The 22673-nt window shown below is 44.7% G+C and overlaps 1 protein-coding gene across 2 annotated transcripts in view; it reads right to left on the reverse strand.

Annotated features, from left to right (window-relative positions):
* Positions 1-22673, reverse strand: part of gabrb4 (gamma-aminobutyric acid type A receptor subunit beta4) — a 57945-nt gene that overhangs the window by 33639 nt on the left and 1633 nt on the right. Inside the window, exons 2-3 of one of the 2 annotated variants that reach the window (XM_048998098.1) lie at positions 20945-21701; positions 19148-19242 (exon numbers count right to left, since the gene is read on the reverse strand). In XM_048998098.1, the coding sequence (XP_048854055.1) occupies positions 19148-19242; positions 20945-21024 (175 nt within the window). In that variant the 5' untranslated portion in view covers positions 21025-21701. Of the gene's footprint in view, positions 1-19147; positions 19243-20944; positions 22224-22673 lie in introns of those variants that run through there. The other variant, XM_048998099.1, reaches the window with a different exon arrangement.

Below are 22673 nucleotides of genomic sequence, written 5' to 3' on the forward strand. Positions count from 1 at the left end.
TTGGACGTGGTGCAGAACCTCTTTCTGTCAGCTGCACAATCTCCTTCTCTTCCAAGACTCATTCCAGCTCCATCCTTCCCATCAACAAACAGCTGAACTCATGGCTTACCGCATTTGTGGACCTGTGAGCCCGCCCCTCTATCCTGGCCAATGACACTGGATTCTTGCTAATTAAAATCGATAGAGCTATAAGCTTTAGTTATGTAGAGCCAAATTTTAATATCTCTGTGATCCTGTACTGGATAAATGGTTGGAAGATAGACACATAGATAAACCATATACACTCACCGGCCACTTTATTAGGCACACCTGTCCAACTGCTCGTTGACGCAAATTACTGATCAGCCAATCACATGGTGGCAAGTCAATGCATTTAGGCATGTTGACATGGTCAAGACGAACCGCTGCAGTTCAAACCGAGCTTCAGAATGGGGAAGAAAGGTGATTTAAGTGACTTTGAACATGGCATGGTTGTTGGTGCCAGACGGAATGGTCTGAGTATTGCAGAAACTGCTGATCTTCTGGGATTGTCACGCCCAACCATCTCTAGGGTTTACAGAGAATGGTCCGAAAAAGGGAAAACATCCAGTGAGCGGCAGTTCTATGGGCGAAAATGCCTTGTTGATGCCAGAGGTCAGACAAGAATGGCCAGAGTGGTTCGAGCTGATAGAAAGGCAACAGTAACTCAAATAACCACTCGTTACAACCAAGGTATGCAGAAGAGCATCTCCGAACGCACAACACGTCGAACCTTGAGGCAGATGGGCTACAGCAGCAGAAGACCACACCGGGTGCCACTCCTGAGAGCAAAGAACAGGAAACTGAGGCTACAATTCGCACAGGCTTACCGAAATTGGACAATAGAAGATTGGAAAAATGTTGCCTGGTCTGATGAGTCTCGATTTCTGCTGCGACATTCGGATGGTAGGGTCAGAATTTGATGTCAACAACATGAAAGCATGGATCCATCCTGCCTTGTATCAACGGTTCAGGCTGGTGGTGGTGGTGTAATGGTGTGGGGGACATTGTCTTGGCACACTTTGGGCCCCTTAGTACCTATTGATCATCGTTGCAACGCCACAGCCTAGCTGAGTATTGTTGCTGACCATGTCCACCCCTTTATGACCACAGTGTACCCATCTTCTGATTGCTACTTCCAGCAGGATAATGCACCATGTCATAAAGCTCGAATCATCTCAGACTGGTTTCTTGAACATGACAATGAGTTCACTGTACTCAAATGGCCTCCACAGTCACCAGATCTCAATCCAATAGAGCACCTTTGGGATGTGGTGGAACAGGAGATTCGCATCATGGATGTGCAGCCGACAAATCTGCAGCAACTGCGTGATGCTATCATGTCAATATGGACCAATATCTCTGAGGAATGTTTCCAGTACCTTGTTGAATCTATGCCACGAAGGATTAAGGCAGTTCTGAAGGCAAAAAGGAGTCCAATTAGGTACTAGCAAGGTGTACCTAATAAAGTGGCCGGTAAGTGTATATCCATGTTTCGTGGATCGAAGAGACCGGGTTAGCCACAGTTATAAAACTATAACTATTGTATATATAAGACTACTGTGAAGTAGTCATCCGTATCGAGATCAGTCGCCCAGGAAGGCGTCCAATACTCGTTAACCTCAAAGATATAGCAATAAACTGGCGAAGACCTTTGTTCGGATTATAAAGAGCAGTATCACCGTATATATCAAAAAGAAGCCACAGCAACAATTTGTTTCAATTTTGAGTTGAATATATATAAAATGTAATAAGGGGTCATCGTATGTTAGATAATTCATACAAGCACATTTTGATTATATGAAAAAAAACTAATGTTATATAGTGAGGGCCTGATATATAGCTAAAACATCTTTCTACAGGCACACGTGCTCCTAAGAGTGACGATACACTGGGCAACTTTTTGAGCAATGGTGCTGACAGATGTTGCCCGGGCACTTTCCCATTGATATTGGGCCACAGATTTCTATTTGAAAACCTTTGATTGGCAGTGGGCAAGTTTTTGCATTCAATCGCAATCCAGTTCAGGCGCCCTCTGTCTCACCCGGTTGCTCAAAAAGTTGCCCAGTGTATCATCACCTCAACAGCTGTATGCCTTCCAACTGTGGCAGTGAAGTAAATTCTTGGGTCTGTTGACAAGCACTGGAACATAGTCATGACTTCTACAGTCTTACTCAGTTTAAAACTGAATTATTAAGTGATGGCAGAATTTCACTCGTGCCGACGTCGGTGAACCAAAGGGAAAAGTATATTCCTTAGGAAAAGTATATTCCTAAGCATCACTCGGGTATTCCTGAGAATTCCTGACCAATCTCTATCCCTGGAGTTTAGTTTGTCTCTTAATAGGCGACGCAGATTTGTTGATATAGGGTTTCAACCAAACATTTCCTGAGAGTTGTATGTCTTGACACTGGGCGGGTGGGCCTGTAGTAGCAGGTATGAAGGTATGAAGCGGTGTTTATGTTCACACACAGACTGGTTCCAAACTAGTTTCCATTTGTGGTTAAAATAGTGAAAATGTAAAAGTAACACATGGTGCTGACCCCGCCCCTAAGGGATTTGTGTGTATGGATAACATCCCACTTCATTTGCTGCTAGCAAAGCCATTTACGGAAACCCTTTAGGACTTGGAATCATTTGCCTGCCTTTCCTGAGCTTACTCTAATGCATCAGTATCATTTTTGAGGTCATGTGACCGAAGCTCAATATTTTGCTCTAGCTAAGGCGTCTTGCATCCGCAGCATATGTCCGCGCGTTAATTTTTACTTGCTTGCACCATCGAAGTCATGCGATAAAAAGGCATCAATGCAAGCTGCGAGTCACACGCTGGCATTGTGTATAGTTTAGCATGACCCATTTGCACATTCCAATTCCCTGTAATTCCCCAGCAACAATGACATCTGCCAAATCGACCTACTGAGCAACAACGGCAATTATAATAACGTAGAGGCGAGATGCAGAGCGCTTGCCGGTATAAGGAACACAAGCAACGTCTGTAAAGCCCCTGTCTGCAGCTCCTGGCTCAAACTGGTTCAGAGCGCAGTACAGATTGCATCCTCACTCAAGCTCTCTTCAGCAAGCTGATTTCGCTCCGGCTTCAAGATTTATTTGCGTCAGCGGGGGCTCTCTGCGGGGCCGCTGCGCGACTGGCTCGCCAACAAACAAGGTTTTCTCGGCCGCATGAATATTTCAAAGATGTGTTTTTGACATGCGAGAACAGGGGTTTTTTGAACCTTTCTGTAAACCATGGACACCCAAAGGAAAAGACACCAGAGCTTGGGACCCCTTGCCACATAAAAACAAAAAAAAAAATGTACTCTGCGGGGAGGGGTTCACACTGCGCAAATTGGAAAAGAATATCGACACTTTGTTAATTTATGATAAGACCCTCTGACTGCTCTGTGGACCCCAGGTTGGAAACTGCTGTACTAGAACATTCTGCTACAATAAAACTGGAGACTGAGGCAAAAGGTCCTGCACCCAGTGATTTCATGCGTTTAAGGGGGGGTGTCAGGAAAAGGGGGTGTCAGAGAGGCTTAGCGTGGGGTTCCCTTTTAAAAAGGGCTTATGCTGGGGTAATCTTTTGGGAGGTACACCCATCAGAACAGAGTGCATTTTCATTCGTCATTTTCAATTATGTCATTCTGAGTTACGGAAATCTGATTGGACAGTCTGGCTGACATATGCATATATAAGCCTGGCCCCTGTTTAAACCACCTGATGATGTCTTCCTGTCCCGTGATTCCTGATAATCTACTCTCTTCCTGGCTTGATTTTAAAACATGTAAACCATGGAGGCGCTAACCTCATGGTGTTCCTTCTCTCTTCTCTCCACACTGGCAGTGAACCCCTCCTCCCTTCCCGACACCACTATCACCACTTGTGCGGGGTCAACATGGCCTCTCATTTCTCCTTCCCCCCAAATTTCCTGCAGTATTATCATATCCCCCCCCCCAAAGAACATTCTCCACTCCAAAACGTGAGGAACCGCAATAAAAATGTCCCCAAAGACAGTACATTATAATTCGAGAATTTTACATATTTTTCCCTCTTCCTTTCGCTGCCTTTTTCTGATCTGCTGCTGTTAAAAAAAAATAAATAAATCAAATGATGACTCCTCTCCTCCACTGGGGTTAACGCAGTGCGCTTCTCCGACACAAAGAAAGTTAACTGCTGTAACCGCAGACTGAAGTCCTTTGCTTACCGTGCAGAATCTCGTGGGCTGACTTGCACGCAGCCATTTGGCCGTTTTTAATCATTTCTACGTTGTGGGATTGTAAAAACAAACAAAGGCACCGTTATGTGGGATTACCGTCACTTTACTATTCGGGAAAAATCAGCCACAGGCAAACCCAAGTGGCTAAAGCCCGCATGGAATCATCACACTATGATGACATTGTTCTCAGGGGCTTTTGTACTGCCACCTTCACACGACTTCCAGTCCCAACACTCAGCCTCCCGGAGATGCATCCACCTGCGTCTCGGTCCTCATGGGGATGGGCGAGGCTCGTGGAAAAGCACCTCGGATAAAGCCAGGCGCCGTTCCAGCCGCTTCCCGGCTCCTGGGCACTGAGAGCATGTGCTCTATATCCTGATCTTTGATAGTCTGCCAGCCCTGTCTCTGATCTCCGCCGATTCCCTTAGCAAGCCGCACGAGGCCTCCGAGGGGAAACAGAGATAGCCGCATTTTGTTCAGGCTTTAACTCGCCTCGGAGTTTTAACGGCGGAAGGGCCCCTAATCCCGGCCTCTCTGCCGCTTATTTTTGACGGATTTCATGCAGGCTATTAGCGCGGGGCTATCAGAAGGTGTGCGGCAGCCTAACCGAATGGGTAGCAAGTGTGACCCAGTCACTGGCGCCCCAGTCTGGTAGATCAACCTAAATGCAGCATCAAGTATAAGGTTATCATCTATGGGCGCTTTCCCACTGCGCCAGGTGCTATACTTTTGGGATTTTCGGAACCTTCCTTTCTCCACTGACTTCCAATCAAGTACCAGTACCAACAGTTCCAGTGCCTTAGGTATGTTTTTGGTACTTGGGTACTTTGGGGTGGGACTTGAAACGCTTTCTTTGTCGATCGGTTATGCAAGTGACCTCTGCCTCTGAAACACAATACAAATGTCGTCTTGGAAAAACGTTATGAACTCGAACAACAATGAACGAAGTAAAGGAAATAAAAGTTATAATGATGAATGTGCGGACAAATGACTTTAACTGCGATCTGGTCGGAAGAACAGATACAACAAGATCAGGACGGCATGACAAGAAATAGAGTATTTTGTATAATTTTGCTACTAGGATCACAATGTGATTTTGTTATAATAAATATTACGGTAGCAAAAATGTAGTTCAATATAAATTTCCGACAAACCTGTCAAGGAGTGATTTAAAGGGCATGGGTGAAAATGATTATGATTGTCTTGGGGAATGCATGCAGTGATCATACAAAAGCAGCGGGCATCCATTTTTAACTGATTTTTAAACTTCCTGCACTATACTGTCCATACAGAATTGAAGGTAAGAACGAACCTGATCTGAATCTAGCTTACTAGCAACGTGAGAATTGCATGTGAGTAACATGTGATGCCGGTATTAATATCGTACGTCATCCAGTCGAATTTAGCACAAAATGCCCCGCCTCGCGTTGTGATGTCATTTGGCACCGGTAGCAATTTTAACGCCAGTGGGAAACCAGCACCTCGAAGTACCGTACTTTTGGTACTTACTTTCCTGGCGCGGTGGAAAAGTGTCCGATGATTCCAAAGCTCTAAGTAAATCGTTTGGTTAAGCTATGTGAAAGCTGGCCAAGAGCCGGCGGCCTTATTGATTAGTGACATCATCGTGTGTTAATTAGTGACAACAATCGTGATGGAGCTTTAACTAAATCACAATGAAACTCCTTAATGATGAGGACAATATGTCATTCACAGATTATACTTTTATGACAGTAGTACCCTCGGGATTAAAACACATCAAACTCACAAATGTTGACAACAAAATCGATTGCAGTGTTATTTCCCCCCATTTTATGTCAGGACCGTAGCCTGTGTAGAAGTACTGAAGACTACTGTCACATTTACAGTCACACCGACAGACTTCTGAAAGCTGTTCTAGTCACAGTGACCAATGAGCAGGCTTCTAGAAGCTACTGTAGTCAAACTGACCAATTGACAGGCTCCCGGAACCTACTGTAATCACATTCCAATCAAGAGCTAAACTTCTCAAGATTTTGCAATGAAATGGTCAAAGAAAGCTTGGTATTGGTTAATTTTGATTGCTTTGTTTCAAGAGCTTTGTTATGAAGAGTTCGGTTAGGTGAATGGGCTGTGACAGCCACCGTTGATGTCTGCGGTGCTTGATTCAGACCGTGTTGCTTTTAGAAAACATATGAATAATTAAAGTCGTTTATTTGGAAATGGGGGATCCATTTGAAAACACGGTTTTATCAATAATTGAAGTTGTATGCTACAGCTACAGCTCGGTGCCTGTGCATGTAGTGGCAATTTTCGCGGTGAAATCCCAACGGGGCAAGTGTACTCAGTCAGGAAGGCATGCTGTGTGCCCAGGCAAAATTAATGACATGTATTAGCTAGCTGCACTGTAACGATATAAGCGTACACGTCACACAGCAATATTACAGCAGCATTTACCGATTTCAGCCTCCAGATCAGGGCAACGATGGCGCAAATCATGTTCAGCTGAGCTGTCATTGCATTGCGTTGGAATGCCCGTTACATTATTGCATGATGTATATCTTATGCTTACAAAAAGGACAATGTATTGTTTAATGCATTGTTGCATTTAATTAAGTTGTTGAAATAATAAAATAAGCATACGTATAGCAAGTGTAGACTATCATAGGTGCCCTTTGAATGATACAAATAGCATTTAACTGGATTATGTAACTATCTCTGGAATACATGCCCCCCCCCCGTACCCTGAGATTCATGGGATATGGTCTAGGCTCATGCAGCCTCACAATTGATGTGTTTAATGGAAATCAAATGGATGGATGAATGTAGCTGCCAGTCGATTGATTAGCATTTCATCTAAGGTGTGCTGTTCTCTTTTGCCCTCTGATGTTCCTCATAAAACATTAGAATTATCATGGGCTTTGTCTCCTCAACCAAAAAGAGTTCAATGACAGGGAGAGAAAAGCCAGTATGCTAGCAAGCAATGGCCGATTAGCAGGGACCCGTGTGTAATCTGACGAAACGAACGCAAGGGCGACAGCGTTGAGAGAGTCACGGACTGTATATAAGTGTAATCCTTTATTGGCCATTGCACACATACCTCGGAATTTGTCCCTTTGCCCACCCCCATCTTGCCCTTTGTAGCTCAGGGGTCACAGTGCAGGTTCAACCATCGTGCGGCACCTCTGGAGTTGGGGGGGTTAAGGGCCTTGCTGAAGAGCCTATGAGCCCATGGCTCTTCTCGTGAGGCCAGGACTTGAACCAGCAACCTTTTGATCCTGGCCAGAGAGGCTTAAGCCTGCTGAGTCACTCACTGCCCCCCCCCCCAACACGAACAATACGGTGAAACCCAGGACATGACAGAGGTATGACCAGCTACGTCGTTATTGCGGCCCGAACGTCAGGCAGATAGATGGTCACGGACGGTAGGGTGGGCGGATGGAATAGTGATATGATGTCATTACATCCAGCAGTGAGGTTCCATATTGAAAACCACCCCGGTAAAGACAAATAAACCTTTGCAGGTTATTTACCGCCAATTTTTATTTTGGGCTCCACTGAGCAGGTTCATTGCCCTCCAGAATTATTTCACTCATTTGTACATTCGGCAGACAGATGGACCTATCATCTGTGTACATATTTAAATGACAAATGTAAGGCAGGTGGCCTCTCCGGAGATGCAGTCTCAATTCTGATTTACTCTCTTGTTCTCCCTTGGTGCCACTGTGTAACTAAATAGAGGAGAGAAAACAAACATAAAGCAAGGATTTGGGGGGGGGGGGGGGGGGGGGACAAGAGAAGCCGCCTGGGTGTGTCATTCCGACTGGATTTCCGTCGGCTAAAATCGCGATGTCTCCATCGGCAGGGTGGGAGTGGTTATCATCCACGGACGCCATCTTGAAAACATATCCAGGACATGCACCTGCCATCTTTATAACTGTAATTGAGTTCTAATTATGGGATTATGGCGGCCAGAAGCTGACGCGAAGGCGGGAGATGCTTCTGTAAACGATGCTAGGATTTGTGTGACACACATGAGAGGGGCCATAATTTATAGACAGGGGCCGACCTCATCATTAGCCAATGATGTGTTTTGAGTTGGTGAGTGACAGAAGAATGGACCAATCAGCTTTCACCTGAGGTCAGTGTCCTTGTGGCCCCACCCCTGTGTACACCCCCTGATGACTGGGGAAACGCTGACCTCACTGACTCCCTCTCGAATCGGAATCCACACATTCAGGAACCCATAAGCGCGAGCCAGTGAGCATCACGGCCCATTCTTGGGGACGGCCCACGGTATAGAGTGAAACTGCTCAGACTCTGGCAAGGCCGATCCAAAATATTTATGTGTTTCTCTTCCTGACATTTATAGTTATTAACACATTGTTGACATTTAAAAATCTGTTGCTGGAAGCTATGAGTCAGAATTAACAGTCTGTTCATTATGCATTAATTGTAATTGGAAACATCTATGCTTGCAAGACTACTGCTCACAGGAATGCAAAAATAATAATGATGATTATAGTATGCATCGGTCGAGAATTTTATTTTATTTTTATGTCACGCTCACTAGATAGTGTATTCAAATGAAGTCTTGCTAGGCATCATTCCCACTTAATTGTTCTATAATATTTGGATTGTACATTTGTACATAAAAGGGATATAACATACTAATGCCATGAAATCTGTATTTTCGCTTTCCAATATAGAAAAACAAACCTTCATTTATTTAGCTACAATGTCCATAGGATGAAGACCACCTCTTCCAGCAAAGTAAAATATTTAATTAGCGTAGCTGTGGTTAGTGAAATGGACCTCTCGCGTTCACAGCCCTTGATGAATGAAAAGGGGTAATTACTCCAGAGTGAGTAGTTGCACGCTCGATAACGAATGTTTGGGGCACGAGGAAGAACAAACACCAGCAAACACTAGGGAAATGAGGAAAAACTGATATAATTTTTTAAAAAAAAACTGGTAAGTAAAATGAATAGCAGCCTGCCCACCTATTGTCTCTCCAAACCGGCAGGGGGTGCAGTAATTAAGGATGTGGACTTCTATGGGGAAAAAAATAAAATCTGGGCAAGTGGGTACTGCTGTGCCCTTGAGAAAGATGTTTAAGACAAATTATGCCAGCCCAGCTGTACAAATGGGCGGAAAAAAATTGCTGGGCTAGGCTGGACAAAAGTAACGAAGATATGCTCTAAATAAAAAAACACAAGATGCCCAACTAATTCTTTAATTATGTGACATCAAAACTCCTGTATGGGTAATAGAGGGAGACGGTTGAGCATCATTGCTGTGATTGGGTGCTGCAGCTGTCAGTAGTCAGTATTTTTGTGGGCAGGGTAAGAGATATTCCCTGTCTATGTTATGTAATGAGGTTGCAGTGCCTCAAACCCCCCCGCTTTAGAGTTCCCCAAGGTTCCTCAACGATTCAGCAGCTGTGAGGCTCCACGGGGGGGGGGGGGGGGGGGGTCCAAAAATGTGCCCTGCTATCAGTAAACTGCCCCGTAGGCGAGACAATCCTCCCTCTTCGTCCTCCATTATTGTGGTTCGGGGTCCACGGGGATCTACTCACATCTCATTTTGATCAGCGTTGCTGTTTAAAAGGTGCTGAAGACCACAGTAAAAGGTGATGTAAACAGAGGAGACTAAGCCTGCTTTCTTAAGCAGTTTTTTTTTTTTTTTGCCCACTCCTTCCCCAATAAATCACACTCCGTCCTATGCTTTATTAAGGGGGTTGGGGGGGGGCGGGTGATCATTTCTGTACTCTGTATGCATTCATTCTCAGGCTCCGACAACACATTCTGTTTTATGCTGAATGTGCTGCACTTTGCATTGAGCTATATGCCAAGATAAGAGCAGCTGCGTTACGTAACTTATCGTTGCCAGACGCATTGTAGCGGCAAGAACAAATTGGGAGGGATTTAAGGGAATTTATCAGTGACATTTGTATGTAGAAACCATTCAGGAAAATGTAATTTGTTGCAGTATTTTCCCTCGAGTTAGAAATTATACTTTAAACTACAATTTTGCATGTTGGCCGTCCCTAAATATGTGGCCATTCTTTGTTTCCATATCTGCGATGCTTTTCTGGGCAGCCCTAGGGGGTACTTGCTGTGGTTTATCAGATACTAGTAGAAAACATGACGTTTTATAATGCACACCTTGTCCTGAAGCGTTTTCATTACAGCCAATGGTAAACACCCAATTATTTGCATAAATATGCATGCTGACCTTAATTTCTCCGCTGTAATTCCACCTTTTTATCGTTACGCACCCAACATCAAAATGAATAATATGGCAGATGTGATTCGTTAAGCCTCAAAGGGAAATGTGATTTGGGAAACACGCAAAGGATTTTGTGTGGGCGGCAGAGGCCGGTTGAGTTAATTCTGCACAGGAAATGAAGCAGTTGTCACCCATAGACCTCTTAGCTGTCATCAACGACGATTGGGCGCAGTTATCTATGGCTAAAGATAAGAGAAAATGACAGCAAGGCCTATACGTTCACATCGATGGTCTCTCCTGATGTCCCTTCACTCAGTCCCCAGTGAACTTTCTTTGCCTCCATCTTCAAGACATAACCTTGCATGGATAACACAGTGGGTAAAATGCTAGGAAATCGAGACGGATTTGAGGGGGTCCTTCCGATGAAGTCACGCTTGTGGGAGTTTTACTTACACAAAAATGTACTGAGGACAAAATGGAAAATGAGCAACTAGAGGAGGCGGGACCAAGACATCTAATTGGTTGGTCCCACCTCCTCTACAAACTGATTGGTCATCTCTCTGAACCAATATTTTTTCCTTCTGCCCTCAGAACATTTTTGCGTATGAAAAACTCCCATTAGCTGAATTCACTTGCTAAGCTGGTCACATTCTTTATCAGATACAGGTTAAAGGTGATAGAAGACTTTAATAGGGCCTACTGAAGATACACTGATTCATTCCCTGAGACTTACCAACACCTTGCTTCGGTTTGACAGATCCCTGATAGTGGAGATACCATGAGGAACCCTAGCCTCCCTGGAATGGTTCTTGTAAAGTTTAGACATGATGATGCTCCCAGTCATAGCTGACTACCAACGTAACGCACGCCTGACTGGGCCAAGGCTGTCAGAAGCACACCCAGTGCTCAGAAGGGGGGGCTGTCCCGGGATCTTCTGTGAACTTAAAATCTTTGACCGTTGCCAGTGAGCCGAAGAGCAACTCCGTGAGCTTTAAATCACAGATGAGGGGAAGGTGAGTCATACCGCTCAGACGGATGGGGGCTAATGCTACAGCAGCAGCTGGGAGGACGCGAGACACCAGCTGAGGCTCGGCGCGGTCCGGCTCTCAGAGGAATGAGCCAAGTCAGCGGCACCAGGAGTGCGACGCCACTGCAGCCGTGAAGCCATTAAAATCTACTTTAGTGACAACGACAGCTGAATTTAAGGTGCCGTCACTGGGCGGCCAGGGGGGGGGCTGGCTCGTTCGGGCTCCTAGTCAGTGTGGCTCGCTCTTGTCTTCCGTGAGATAGCTATGACGAATTCTCCATCGACAGAGTCCAAGCTCTGCAGCGCACAGGTCACTCACGGGTCCCTTCAGGCTGTCCAGAGCGACGACAAGCGTAAGACCAAAAGGTCTCCTTTAGGACTGAGAGAATCCATTCAAGGCTTACGGCAGACCACGCCCCGCAGCTGGTTCTTAACATATATTAAGCCAGAATTTTCAGATGGAAGAAAGACGAATCTTGTCTTTCTATAGGCGAAGGGACAAATATTCAGCACAAGACTCCATCCATCCATCCATCCATCCATTTTCCAAACCGCTTATCCTATTGGGTCGCGGGGGGTCCGGAGCCTATCCCGGAATCAATGGGCACGAGGCAGGGAACAACCCAGGATGGGGGGCCAGCCCATCGCAGGGCACACTCACACACCATTCACTCACACATGCACACCTACGGGCAATTCAGCAACTCCAATTAGCCTCAGCATGTTTTTGGACTGTGGGGGGAAACCGGAGTACCCGGAGGAAACCCCACGACGACATGGGGAGAACATGCAAACTCCGCACACATGTGACCCAGGCGGAGACTCGGGTCCCAGAGGTGTGAGGCGACAGTGCTAACCACTGCACCACCATGCCGCCCCGTGCACAAGACTCAAATAACCAAAATAAACCAAATATGCTAGCAGAAGAGCCGTCGTTTTGCTAAATGCCTGTCATACTGAAAGATATTTTAATATTCCGTTGAAAGTAGTCCTGATACCATTTAATTTTTCATTTATTTTCAATTCAGACACCGTATGGTGTAAGCCTGGCACAACACCTTAAGGTTTTTTATTTAAGAAAACCCAAATTATCTTAAATGAACCTCCCAAAGCCACACATAATGAAACCTTGAGGAAAGTGCTGTTTATAGTTTGTCTTCAGAGCTAAAAGAGACTTAGAATAAGTGGACAGTTACATCTGACACCAACAACTGTGTTAAATAAGGCCCTTTATGTGATTGAGTCCATCTTATTCAAAAGAAAAGTGATTGATTTGGGTCAGCGTGGTGAAAGCAGGGGTTTTGGGTTTCTCCCTGACACAACATTAATGCTTTATGCTTTTCATTCATTTGTCCCGTAATTGGACACTACGCTTTTTGGACCTTAAGAGGCTGTAAAAACACTTTCCATTAAAAGAGGGCAGATACCTGGTTTTCATGGTTTCTCCTCCGTCATTGTTTTGTGACCCTTCATATCCGTGGATCAGGTCGTTAAATGATGTCTTTCACATGCCCTGCTATGCTCTGGCTACACGACTTGTCCATTAATCTGAAGCGTGGCCGCCATTTTCGTAACATACAAGCTATGCGGTTTAAGTGAGCGTGCGTATTAGTGACGTGAAACCCACGTCCTTTAAAATTGTGGGCATCACTGTGTAACGAAAAACAATTAGCAATATTTAAAAAAAAAAATAAAAAAAAAACTGGCCTTAGCTTATTCATTGAACCGAAGTATAGCGGGAGCTACAGTATGTTACGTAACAATTTGATGGACTACCATAGGAAGAAATGTTGTTGATCACAAAAACGACTCTTAAAATTAAGGATGGTGATAAACAATACTTGAGGCCACAAGGAAGCCGAAATACTAAAATACGGCGTTAAAATCGTAAGTCACCTTTTCAAAAAACGAATTTTTTCTCGCAGTCCATTTAACGAAACTTTCAAAGCTGTGCCAGCGACACCGAAGTCGTAGGAGACGCTAATAACGCTGCAGACGAAAGCGCTCGCAGCCCGCAGGTCTTCATTAGCCTGCCTGCAGTCCGCCGAGGCCGCTTACGACTTCGGCAAACGGCGAGCCGCTTCCATGTAACGTAATTAGCGGTTTCGTTTTAGCGGAATCTCCCGTGGCTTCCCTTCTCTGACCATCGCAAAGCGACTCGTAAGGACAGTGACTGTTTTACCTAAAAAAATCCCGGATTTGGGTAGGAGGTCCTGCAGAGGGGCAGAAAGCACTACAATAGCACGGTAGCAGGCCAATGCTAACATTCAGTACTTTGGTGTGTATTTAAAAACAGACACCCCAGGACGTCAGAGAGATGTTCGCTGTGTATGAGAGTATTTGTCGGTAAAGTACAGTCTGACTTTTCGCTTTTTTATCCTGATTAACCTCACCAGTCCTCTCTGTTGCAAATGATATTATAGTTTTCGATATTCACTGAGCAACAAAATGGGATCTCAGGCAGGGATTGCAGTGTTTCAATGTGTCGTTCTGCGGCTACAATTTTGTTCTCGTTACCTGGTGCCTCACTAGGGCCTGATACAATAATAACCTCGAATTACAGCAAGTGTTACTTATCGCTTCAGAAAATATAATAATACCCATTTGAAGGGAACATCCATGCATGCCACTGAGGGGCAATCGAGATGCCTGACGCATTACTTGTCGTCCACCTCGTATCTTGTAACATTCATTAACTCGGAATAACTGTAATATGGTGGGACTGTGATTGGATTAGATTTCATTACATAGTCATATTAAAACTTTTCAATATACAGGGATATTTCTGCATACTCAATTAGAAGCCATTATCCATACTGGAAATGGCGACAATGTTGACAAGGTTTTCCTTACACAGAAAACAACAGATCCCTAGCATTTGCCGCTAAAATGTGCCACGCTAATAATCGTCTTTTAAATATGACACAAAATGGACTCCGGATGCTGTTCATCCAGTTTCGGCATCCTGCGGGCCACATCTCCACGTGGTCGCTGGACGCCGAGGCTCAGAACGTGCGGCTGCTGTCACGTAAATCCATTTCAGAGTCGGTAGCTACTAAGAGCCAACAGCCAGGCCGCCAAAAAATGAGAAAATGCCCGTAGTTGACCGGGCGGCAGGTGACTCTCGTGGACGACAGCTGGACAGCAGAACGGGTTGAAATATCTGACCGCAGGAAGCTGCGATGAATCACGGCTTCGGGTGTGACACGTGTATCCAGGCAACCGCCCTTCTCCTCCATTTTGTTAATTAAACCTTCAATGCGTTTTTTTTTTTTTTTTTTCTTTTACAGCTGAGACGTGGACTGGGTCCTCAAGGCGAGAGGATTCGGAGCTGTGTTCAGCTGCCTATTGTGCTGCTGGGAAACCATGTTGAAACAAGAAGGTCCTTCAAAAAAAATGACCTGTTCACTGGGGGTCATAAACACCGCAGATCTTCTGTGAAAAGGAATCCATTCCTCTGACATAATGATGGGATGGGGGCTGATTTTGTCATTTATCGTTTATTGGTAGTGGTGGGGGCATGTTATTAAACACCAAAAGGAAGCCATATTAGCGTCCACTTTTAAAGTGATCTGAGGAAAAAGGAAACGCTTCCCAGGTGTTACCACAGGGGGCTTTCTTGTCCTCTTTTGATTAGCACATGCTAATATCCTTAGCATTAATATCATATCTGGAGGAGGCAGTAATTTGTGGCCTCAATAATTAAGCCATTATTAAAATGAAAAACAAGCAGACTGAATCTCCGAATTAAATATAAATATGAAAATAAAATGGTCGGAAAAACCACTGCAAAGAAGTAAATAAAGACATTCTGCTAACTGTTAAACAGCTTCCAAACGTTAAGAAAACGTGGCGTTTGCGTGGAATATAACAAGGAAACACACAAAACGAAACGCGAACGAATCTGACACGACGATGGGTTATTGTACGAAGGTAAACCAGCACGACTTTGACCCCCGTGTGGTGGATTTTGGTAATTGCATAATCATGATTCACGTGGTAACACTGCCACCAAACAGTAAACATTTCTAATGACCGCTTCACAATACATTTCGAACGTTAGTTATCAGCGAACGAACTGTGATTTTTGGTGGAAATCTTCTGAGAACAAAATGGAAGGCATGAAATTATCTTTATTATTTTTTAATTTCGTCAAGTAAAAAGTTCCCCAGAACAGAACTCTACTCTGTCCTTGTTTCTAGCAATGCATTGGCATGGTGACATATTGGTGTCCTTGTACAATGGGACGTACACAACTGCGGGTTACATGACAGTGCAGCAAGTGCCAATGGAGTATCAGTCTGCTATCCACACTGCGACCTTCAATGTTTAACGGTGGGAGGGAAATGGCAGCAGGGGGCTCAGTCACCCCCCCCTCCAAATCTCAAAACACATGATGTATAAACCAAAAAAAAACATAAAGCCAGCCGACAAAAGAGGATAATCTTGGAGAACTACTGTCGGAATCCCAGACAAAACAAGTTCACCGATTACTAGAACAAGAAACCCCTTGCTTGCAGAGACGCAGTGCACCGGGGGCCTGGCTTTCCTAGTCGTTAGCATTAATCATTAATGTGTTGACGTCCCATCTAGCCTGCTCACTGGGGAATTCAATCTAAAGATGGACCATCGTGAACTCGTTGTTCTCAGGAAGTGACACAAGATGCAAGTTGCGTTGAAGATCTGGCACGGTATCGGGGCGCACCGTTAACGCGCTACAGTGTTAACCTGCCATCGTTCAACTAGTTGACATACAAGCAGAAGCTCCGACAAGCTATGTAGATGAGTGTGATCATCTCATGCTGACGTAGTGGATGGAGAAGGAGAGTGGAAATGCCTCTGTGGCTGCCAGATGAAGATAAAGGACTGCAGTTTCACCTGCAAAAATCCGGATTGCTTAATAATAATCTTAAATGGGAAGGGTTAAAATTATGAGCTATATCTACTTACTGTAGACTGAGGGAGTCCAATAGGCTATTAGTACTGTCCCCCGCAGACCATCTTTCCCAAAGCATTGTAGTATTGAGATTGCACTGCATCTCCCCGTGAGATGGATGACATTACCTGAGCTCCTTCTTCCCCAGCCAGGTAGCTACTACATCTGATGCGGCGGCTGGGTGCCACATCACCGCGGCGTGTTAGATGGCAGACGCGCAACGAGCAGGAAGCGGGTCACCTGTCAGGAAATTCCGAAGCCCCAGATGTCATCAGCAACCCCCCCCCCACCCCCACCTCTGGACACTGCGTAGTCACCGAAACACTGGGTCACACTCGGGCACTGGGGCCGCTTGTCCCACCAATGTACCCCAGCTGGGTATTTGAATAAATGGGACAGTCCATCAAAGTCTCACGGGGACGGAATGTGTTCGCAGACGGTTGGGCTTCAGAACCAGGCTCCCTCGGGTCCAGGCCTTTATCGGATTGTTATCCCTCCGTTGTGCCACTTATCTGGGCTTGCTCACCTGGAGCCCTGCGGCAGTTCCCACACCAGACCGGGAGTCCCACAATGCATTAAAGCCCCCCCCCCCCCCACACACACACACACACACACTCTCCTACGAACGTTACGCGCAGGGGAATTCTGTTTTTTTCTGTCTGCGAGGGATTTTTGGGTCCGATGCTGAGCCCAATTAAAATGTGCTTATCCTCCTCCCCCCCCTCCATCAACTCCCCCAGGTGTTGGAACTGGTCAGCAAAAGTGCTAGACAAGGCACAGTTTGACTGATGATGGAATTATCAAGATGCGATAGACTACACCTACTAGGCTGGAACGGAACTGGAGTTTATATGACCCCCCCCCACACACACACACACACACACACACACAGTCACTCCATTGCTTTTGCCAAGAACAGCATCCTGCAGTGGAACCCTGCTGTAAGGAAATTCAAAAGGTACCGGTGACAGGACCGAACTGAGCTCAGCTAATTCCAGCCATTTCGCAATTAAAGATCTCCAGAACGAATGCCATTCCCTCACTCGAGTGGCTGTCCACTGATCTGAGGAGCCCGCACTTCTACTCAGATGCCAACAATCTCGTTAAAGAGAATAACGAGTGATCAGTCTGTCAGGTCAGGTCAGGTTTTGGAGCACGCACTGGTACAGTGTGTTTCTGCACCCACCACTTGACAATACAACTCGGGATCTCGGTTAGTAGCTCCAGGCAGACATACAGTCCAGTCCCCCACGCCATCTATCTGCCACAGCCTGGTGTTACGAGGGTGTCCCCTTGGCCTGGCCCAGCCGGATCACCCTCAGGGAAACGTGCCACATGGCCGTAGTGCCGTAACTGACGCTCCCTCATAATGCAGGTAATGCGCCTCATTCGGAACTCCTCCAGTAACCGCTCATTCGACAGAAAGTCAAACCAGCGGTACCCAAGTATTCTCCGAAGAGACACAGTACCGAGTCCGGTCTTCATCATAGTCATAGTCCAGTCTTCGTCTCAGCTCACTGGACAACATCCATGTCCCACAGCCGTACAGCAAGACAGGGAGCACCAGGACTCTAAACACTTGGACCTTCATCCTCTTACAGAGATATCTGGAGAACACAGACGCCTTTCCAGCGACCTCATGACCCTCCAAGCTCTCCCAGTCTGCCTACTGAGAGCAGTGTTATCCTCCTGCAGTTGCCACAATCCCGGCAATCACCCTAACCCTTCCTGATAGGCTCGAGTCTCATTTTGCAGTCGGTTGGGATGATGCCCATCTACAAAACGAAAGCAAGGATCAGCTTCAAGAACCGTGGACTCAGATACGTCCAAAGTATAACCGGGATTATCCCTTTGATCAGTCCGTCAAAGGGATACAATTCATCACACGAAATAGACAAGCATGATACGATAAAGCGAATAAAAAATAATATATCACACAGCAACCACTGCAATTCCATCAAAGGGGAACGGGTTTCCAGGAGAGATTTGTTAATCAAGAGTAAGTCACACGATTATCTCACCCGGGTGAGCATAGACAAACTCTTCTTCCCTCACAATGGATTTCCTAGCTCTGGAAGGTGCATTATGACGTAAAGATGGATGACAGTCACTCTAGCATGGTAATCAGGGGAAATGTGACAGACAAGCACGTGAAAACCTGGGACTTGAAACGAGGTCGAAGTTAAACCAGCTCATCTTAATCTCTCTGCCCGGTTTGAGCAGTCGGCCCCTTTTCTGAGAGTAGCCCCTTTGAGTTTGATTTGATTTAAATCATATTTGATCAAAACATCCTTCCTGGGCTCTATGTGAAAAGCCCTGTCTGCTTGAGTGCCCCTGTATTTGCAGCTCAAAGTGGCGCGGCACCTCTGGTTATCTGCTGTTGTTGGGGCTCGTACATTATTACCTTCTCACATCTCCATTCATAAGGCCATGCAGGCCTGGCACCCCAAGTTTAACCTGAATTTATTCAACACGGTGTTAACAGCACATAATCATAATCTGTGACGTTCCAGTTCAATCGAGATCAAGCCTAGCAATTAGGAGAACACCGTTATTCCGTCTGGGATTCGAGCTCACAACCTACTGGGTCCACAGAGCATAGAGACCCTAGACGCTTGCTGTTTTAAAAACGGAGAACCTCGTGTCCAGTGTGGTCACCTTAAAGGATGCATCCACTAATGGGCAACTATCTTGTGATGCCCCCCGCCCACTTCTCAACAGCGTGTTTGTAGGACGCACATACCTCCAAAATCAGGCCGCAAGCGGATGTCATACCCCTTCAGTAACTTGTCCACTGTCTTTTTGGCCACAGATATTCCGGTATTTCCAGTGGAGGTGCTGGGGAAAGCAGAACAGGGAGAAACAGTTGTTTGTAATATCCACAGTTTCAGTGAATAAAGGAAACGTCTGCACAACGCTGATCAGACATAGAACAGCAAAAATCCACACGTTCATTCCATTTAAAAGCGTCATTGCTCATTCTGCGTGTATTTTCAATATTCAGTAACTTAATCAATGGCTGATGTCTCTTACGGTCACCCGAATGATACGACGCTGGACGTCATACAACATGTTGTGCTCGCAGAATGGTATTAACAAAACATTGTTCGTGTGCGTGGCTCTGCGTCTGTGTCCTGAATTTTTATTTGCTCCTTTTTCCCTCTAATCTCGGTGTAGTGTTATTTTTCATCACAGAAAAAAAACAAAGAAAGCGACATGTCAGGCATAAATATGAAAATGCAGACGCGCCTTTTGACACGTCCTTCTGTGTTCTGCTCCTTGTTTGGATTCGCATAAGCACAGTGAGCCTTAATAATTTACATTATTACGATACCCCAAGGCGTGCCTCATTAAGTTTTCATCTCATAAAGTTAAAACAGCTGTGTTCTATGTAAAACGAAAGAGCGGGAGGGGAAATGCCGTGCCTTACAGAGAGCAATCGACATTTCAAAAAATGGAAGACATTTTCAGTTTTGAGTCATCCTTCTTTGATTATTGGGCGGATGTTGTGTTCTGTTCAAAATGCAACCAAAAAAAAGCATTAGACTTAAGTCATTTGATGACCACTGTACAGTCCGTGGCCTGCCAGTCCATTCACGCTCATACCAATTCAGTATGTACTGATAATATCGTCGGTGGCGATGCAAATTTGTTCCTTTTTGGTCGTAGGTTACTTTGTATTCTATTGCTTCTGGGTTTACAGGTGCCTTTTCCACATACGACGTGCGTAATCCATGGCACATTTAGAAATGTGTCTCTATCAACTATAATCGCAGTTTTTCTTTTTAAAAGCATGACATCGACTAGGTTTAACGAAGCAAATAAAAAAATGTGGTTTAATAACCGCTTATAAAAAAACATATGCGTAGCAATCGGGGTTGTAATTAATACAATGCAATTGTATGACACATTTGGAAGGGGTGGGGGGGGGGGTGGGAAAAGAGGAAATCTTTTTTGGTGGGGGGGGGGGTTACTACATGCAATTATTCAAAAAATGGTTCGCAACAAAAACCATTACCGTTATGCTGAGAGACTCAGACTGACATGTGGGATTTAATTCACTTCTGTCATATATATATATATATATATATAATATATATATATATATATAACGAAACAAATAAAATCGTAGATAATTATTGAAATATTCCAAGTCTACTATATCCGAGTCACGTACAACTGTGTTTTTATCAATAGGTATTACGCCCGAATACGCTTGGTATTAAGGTGTAAGTGTATTAAGGTGTAAGTGTTTCATGTTTTATGAAACATATTATGCGCGCTCGCTCACACAGGGGCGCGCATCGGGTGTAAATTTCAAGAAAATTGTTGATATGTATCCAAACCCAATTGTATGTGCCAGAGTGCCGTCAGGGGAACGGTGATGCTCTTAAACACCCGACTGTATGTGTTTACATTCGTAATCAATTGGCATAATTACAAAAAGTATTATATATATATATATATATATATATATATATATATATATATATATATATATATATATATATATATAATTTTTTTTAAGACGTTTTCTCACCTTTGAGCAAAACAGACGAGGGAGAGAGCCGCCAATGCTGAGACAATTCCACATAATTTATCTTCTTGAGGACCCAACATTTCCACAAATCCTTGTATACAGTTTTAGTAATCCAACCGCCTGTGGTCCTCGGCAAATAAATAAATAAACAAACAAACAAATAAATAAATAACTGAAAAATCCACCTGAGACGTAAAATAAAATATACAGGCGATGAACTGGCCGGAATACAATAGTTGGCGAATATACATATATAAACGTTTCTATAAAATATACATAATATATGTATAAAGCTCTAATTTGGCACAGTCGTCTTCCTAGCTAAGGAAACCCGTGCAGGTCACAGACCCCTTCGACCAACACCAGAAGAGCAGGCATCTTGCTCAAAATAAATAACACTTTCGAAAGTTCCAGTAAGTTCAAAATGAAGAGAAAATGTACAAAAGGCCGAAAAGATAAAACAAAGACCAAAAAAAAAAATATGTACAAACAAAAACCAGCAGCGCCTTACGGACGGTATTCTGGCTGCTGCAATTTGCCAGTCCAAATCTGCAGAAGAGTCATAGTTCCAACGACGATTCTGCGCGGGGGGATTGCTCCTCTGTGTGTGCTGTGTTTAAGCACTTTTTTCCTTCAGATGTAAACGTTTGGTGATGGGGGTGGGGGTGCGGTTGGTAAAAAATAAAAAAAAAGAAATCTGCATTCCCTTATTATTGCTGCTGATGATACAGGTTCTACTCCTCTGTACGCAAAGCACCTAGGGAAAAAAATTGCACATTGGAAAAAAAGCAGAAGAAAATATCAGATGCAGACGTCAGAGTAGGTAATATTAACCCTTTGACAAAATAAATAAATATATAAATGGACGATAAATGGGGAACAAACAGAAAAATAGAGCTTTTCTTTAATTTTTTCAGTTTTATATAGATTCGGTTGAAACTGGTGCCCAAAACGCTAGCCAAATAGAAAGCCCGGTCTCTTTCCGTGTTCCAGCGCTTATTCTCCCGATTCAAAGCCTTAGCAAGTTGTGCTGCTCTTCAGAATGAAATGATACACAAACGAAATGATGGCACAGTACGACAAAAGCTGTGTCTAAATCAGCCTATAAAAAACTGAATGCATGAAACTTCCAGTCCGGCAAAATCGGAAATAAAGCACACCAAAGAGCAGGCCGACGTTAAAAAGGCGTTGAATAAAACCTTGATGTCGATAAAAGAATATTGAAAGCTAACGAAGAAGAACGCAACCTGTCCGCGCTCCCGATCGCGAAGGAATGAAGAGAAACGATGCGTTTAGGGACGATTCTTCCTACAATCCATTAAATTACTGTGAGTGTATTCGGGTGCATTTCTACGCATATATGCCAATAAGGCGCCAACTTCGATGTTCGAAAAGATGATTTACCGTGCAATGTATGTTTCATGTATTCATATTAATTATTGTCACATATTCCGTTTCACATGCGCGCGCTGCCATGCGAACATCGCCTGCATGTGCGCACCAGCAGTCTGGCTGTCTTTGTGTAACTTCGCGCGTAAAGGCGATGCATGCACACAATTTGGTGTCACCTGGGTCTTCTTTATGAAACATGCTCATATGTACATACTAAATGCACGCGCGATCGGGGGGTATTTTATTCGGGAGGCGAGCCTTTCTGTAGGAATCTATGTGCTGGCCAGTTGCTTAGCAACCGCGCGAGCGGTGATGCAGAGCAGGAGTGCTTCGGAGG

The sequence above is a fragment of the Brienomyrus brachyistius genome, unplaced genomic scaffold (genome assembly GCF_023856365.1).
Source record: "Brienomyrus brachyistius isolate T26 unplaced genomic scaffold, BBRACH_0.4 scaffold35, whole genome shotgun sequence".
NCBI classification, from domain to species: Eukaryota; Metazoa; Chordata; class Actinopteri; order Osteoglossiformes; family Mormyridae; genus Brienomyrus; species Brienomyrus brachyistius.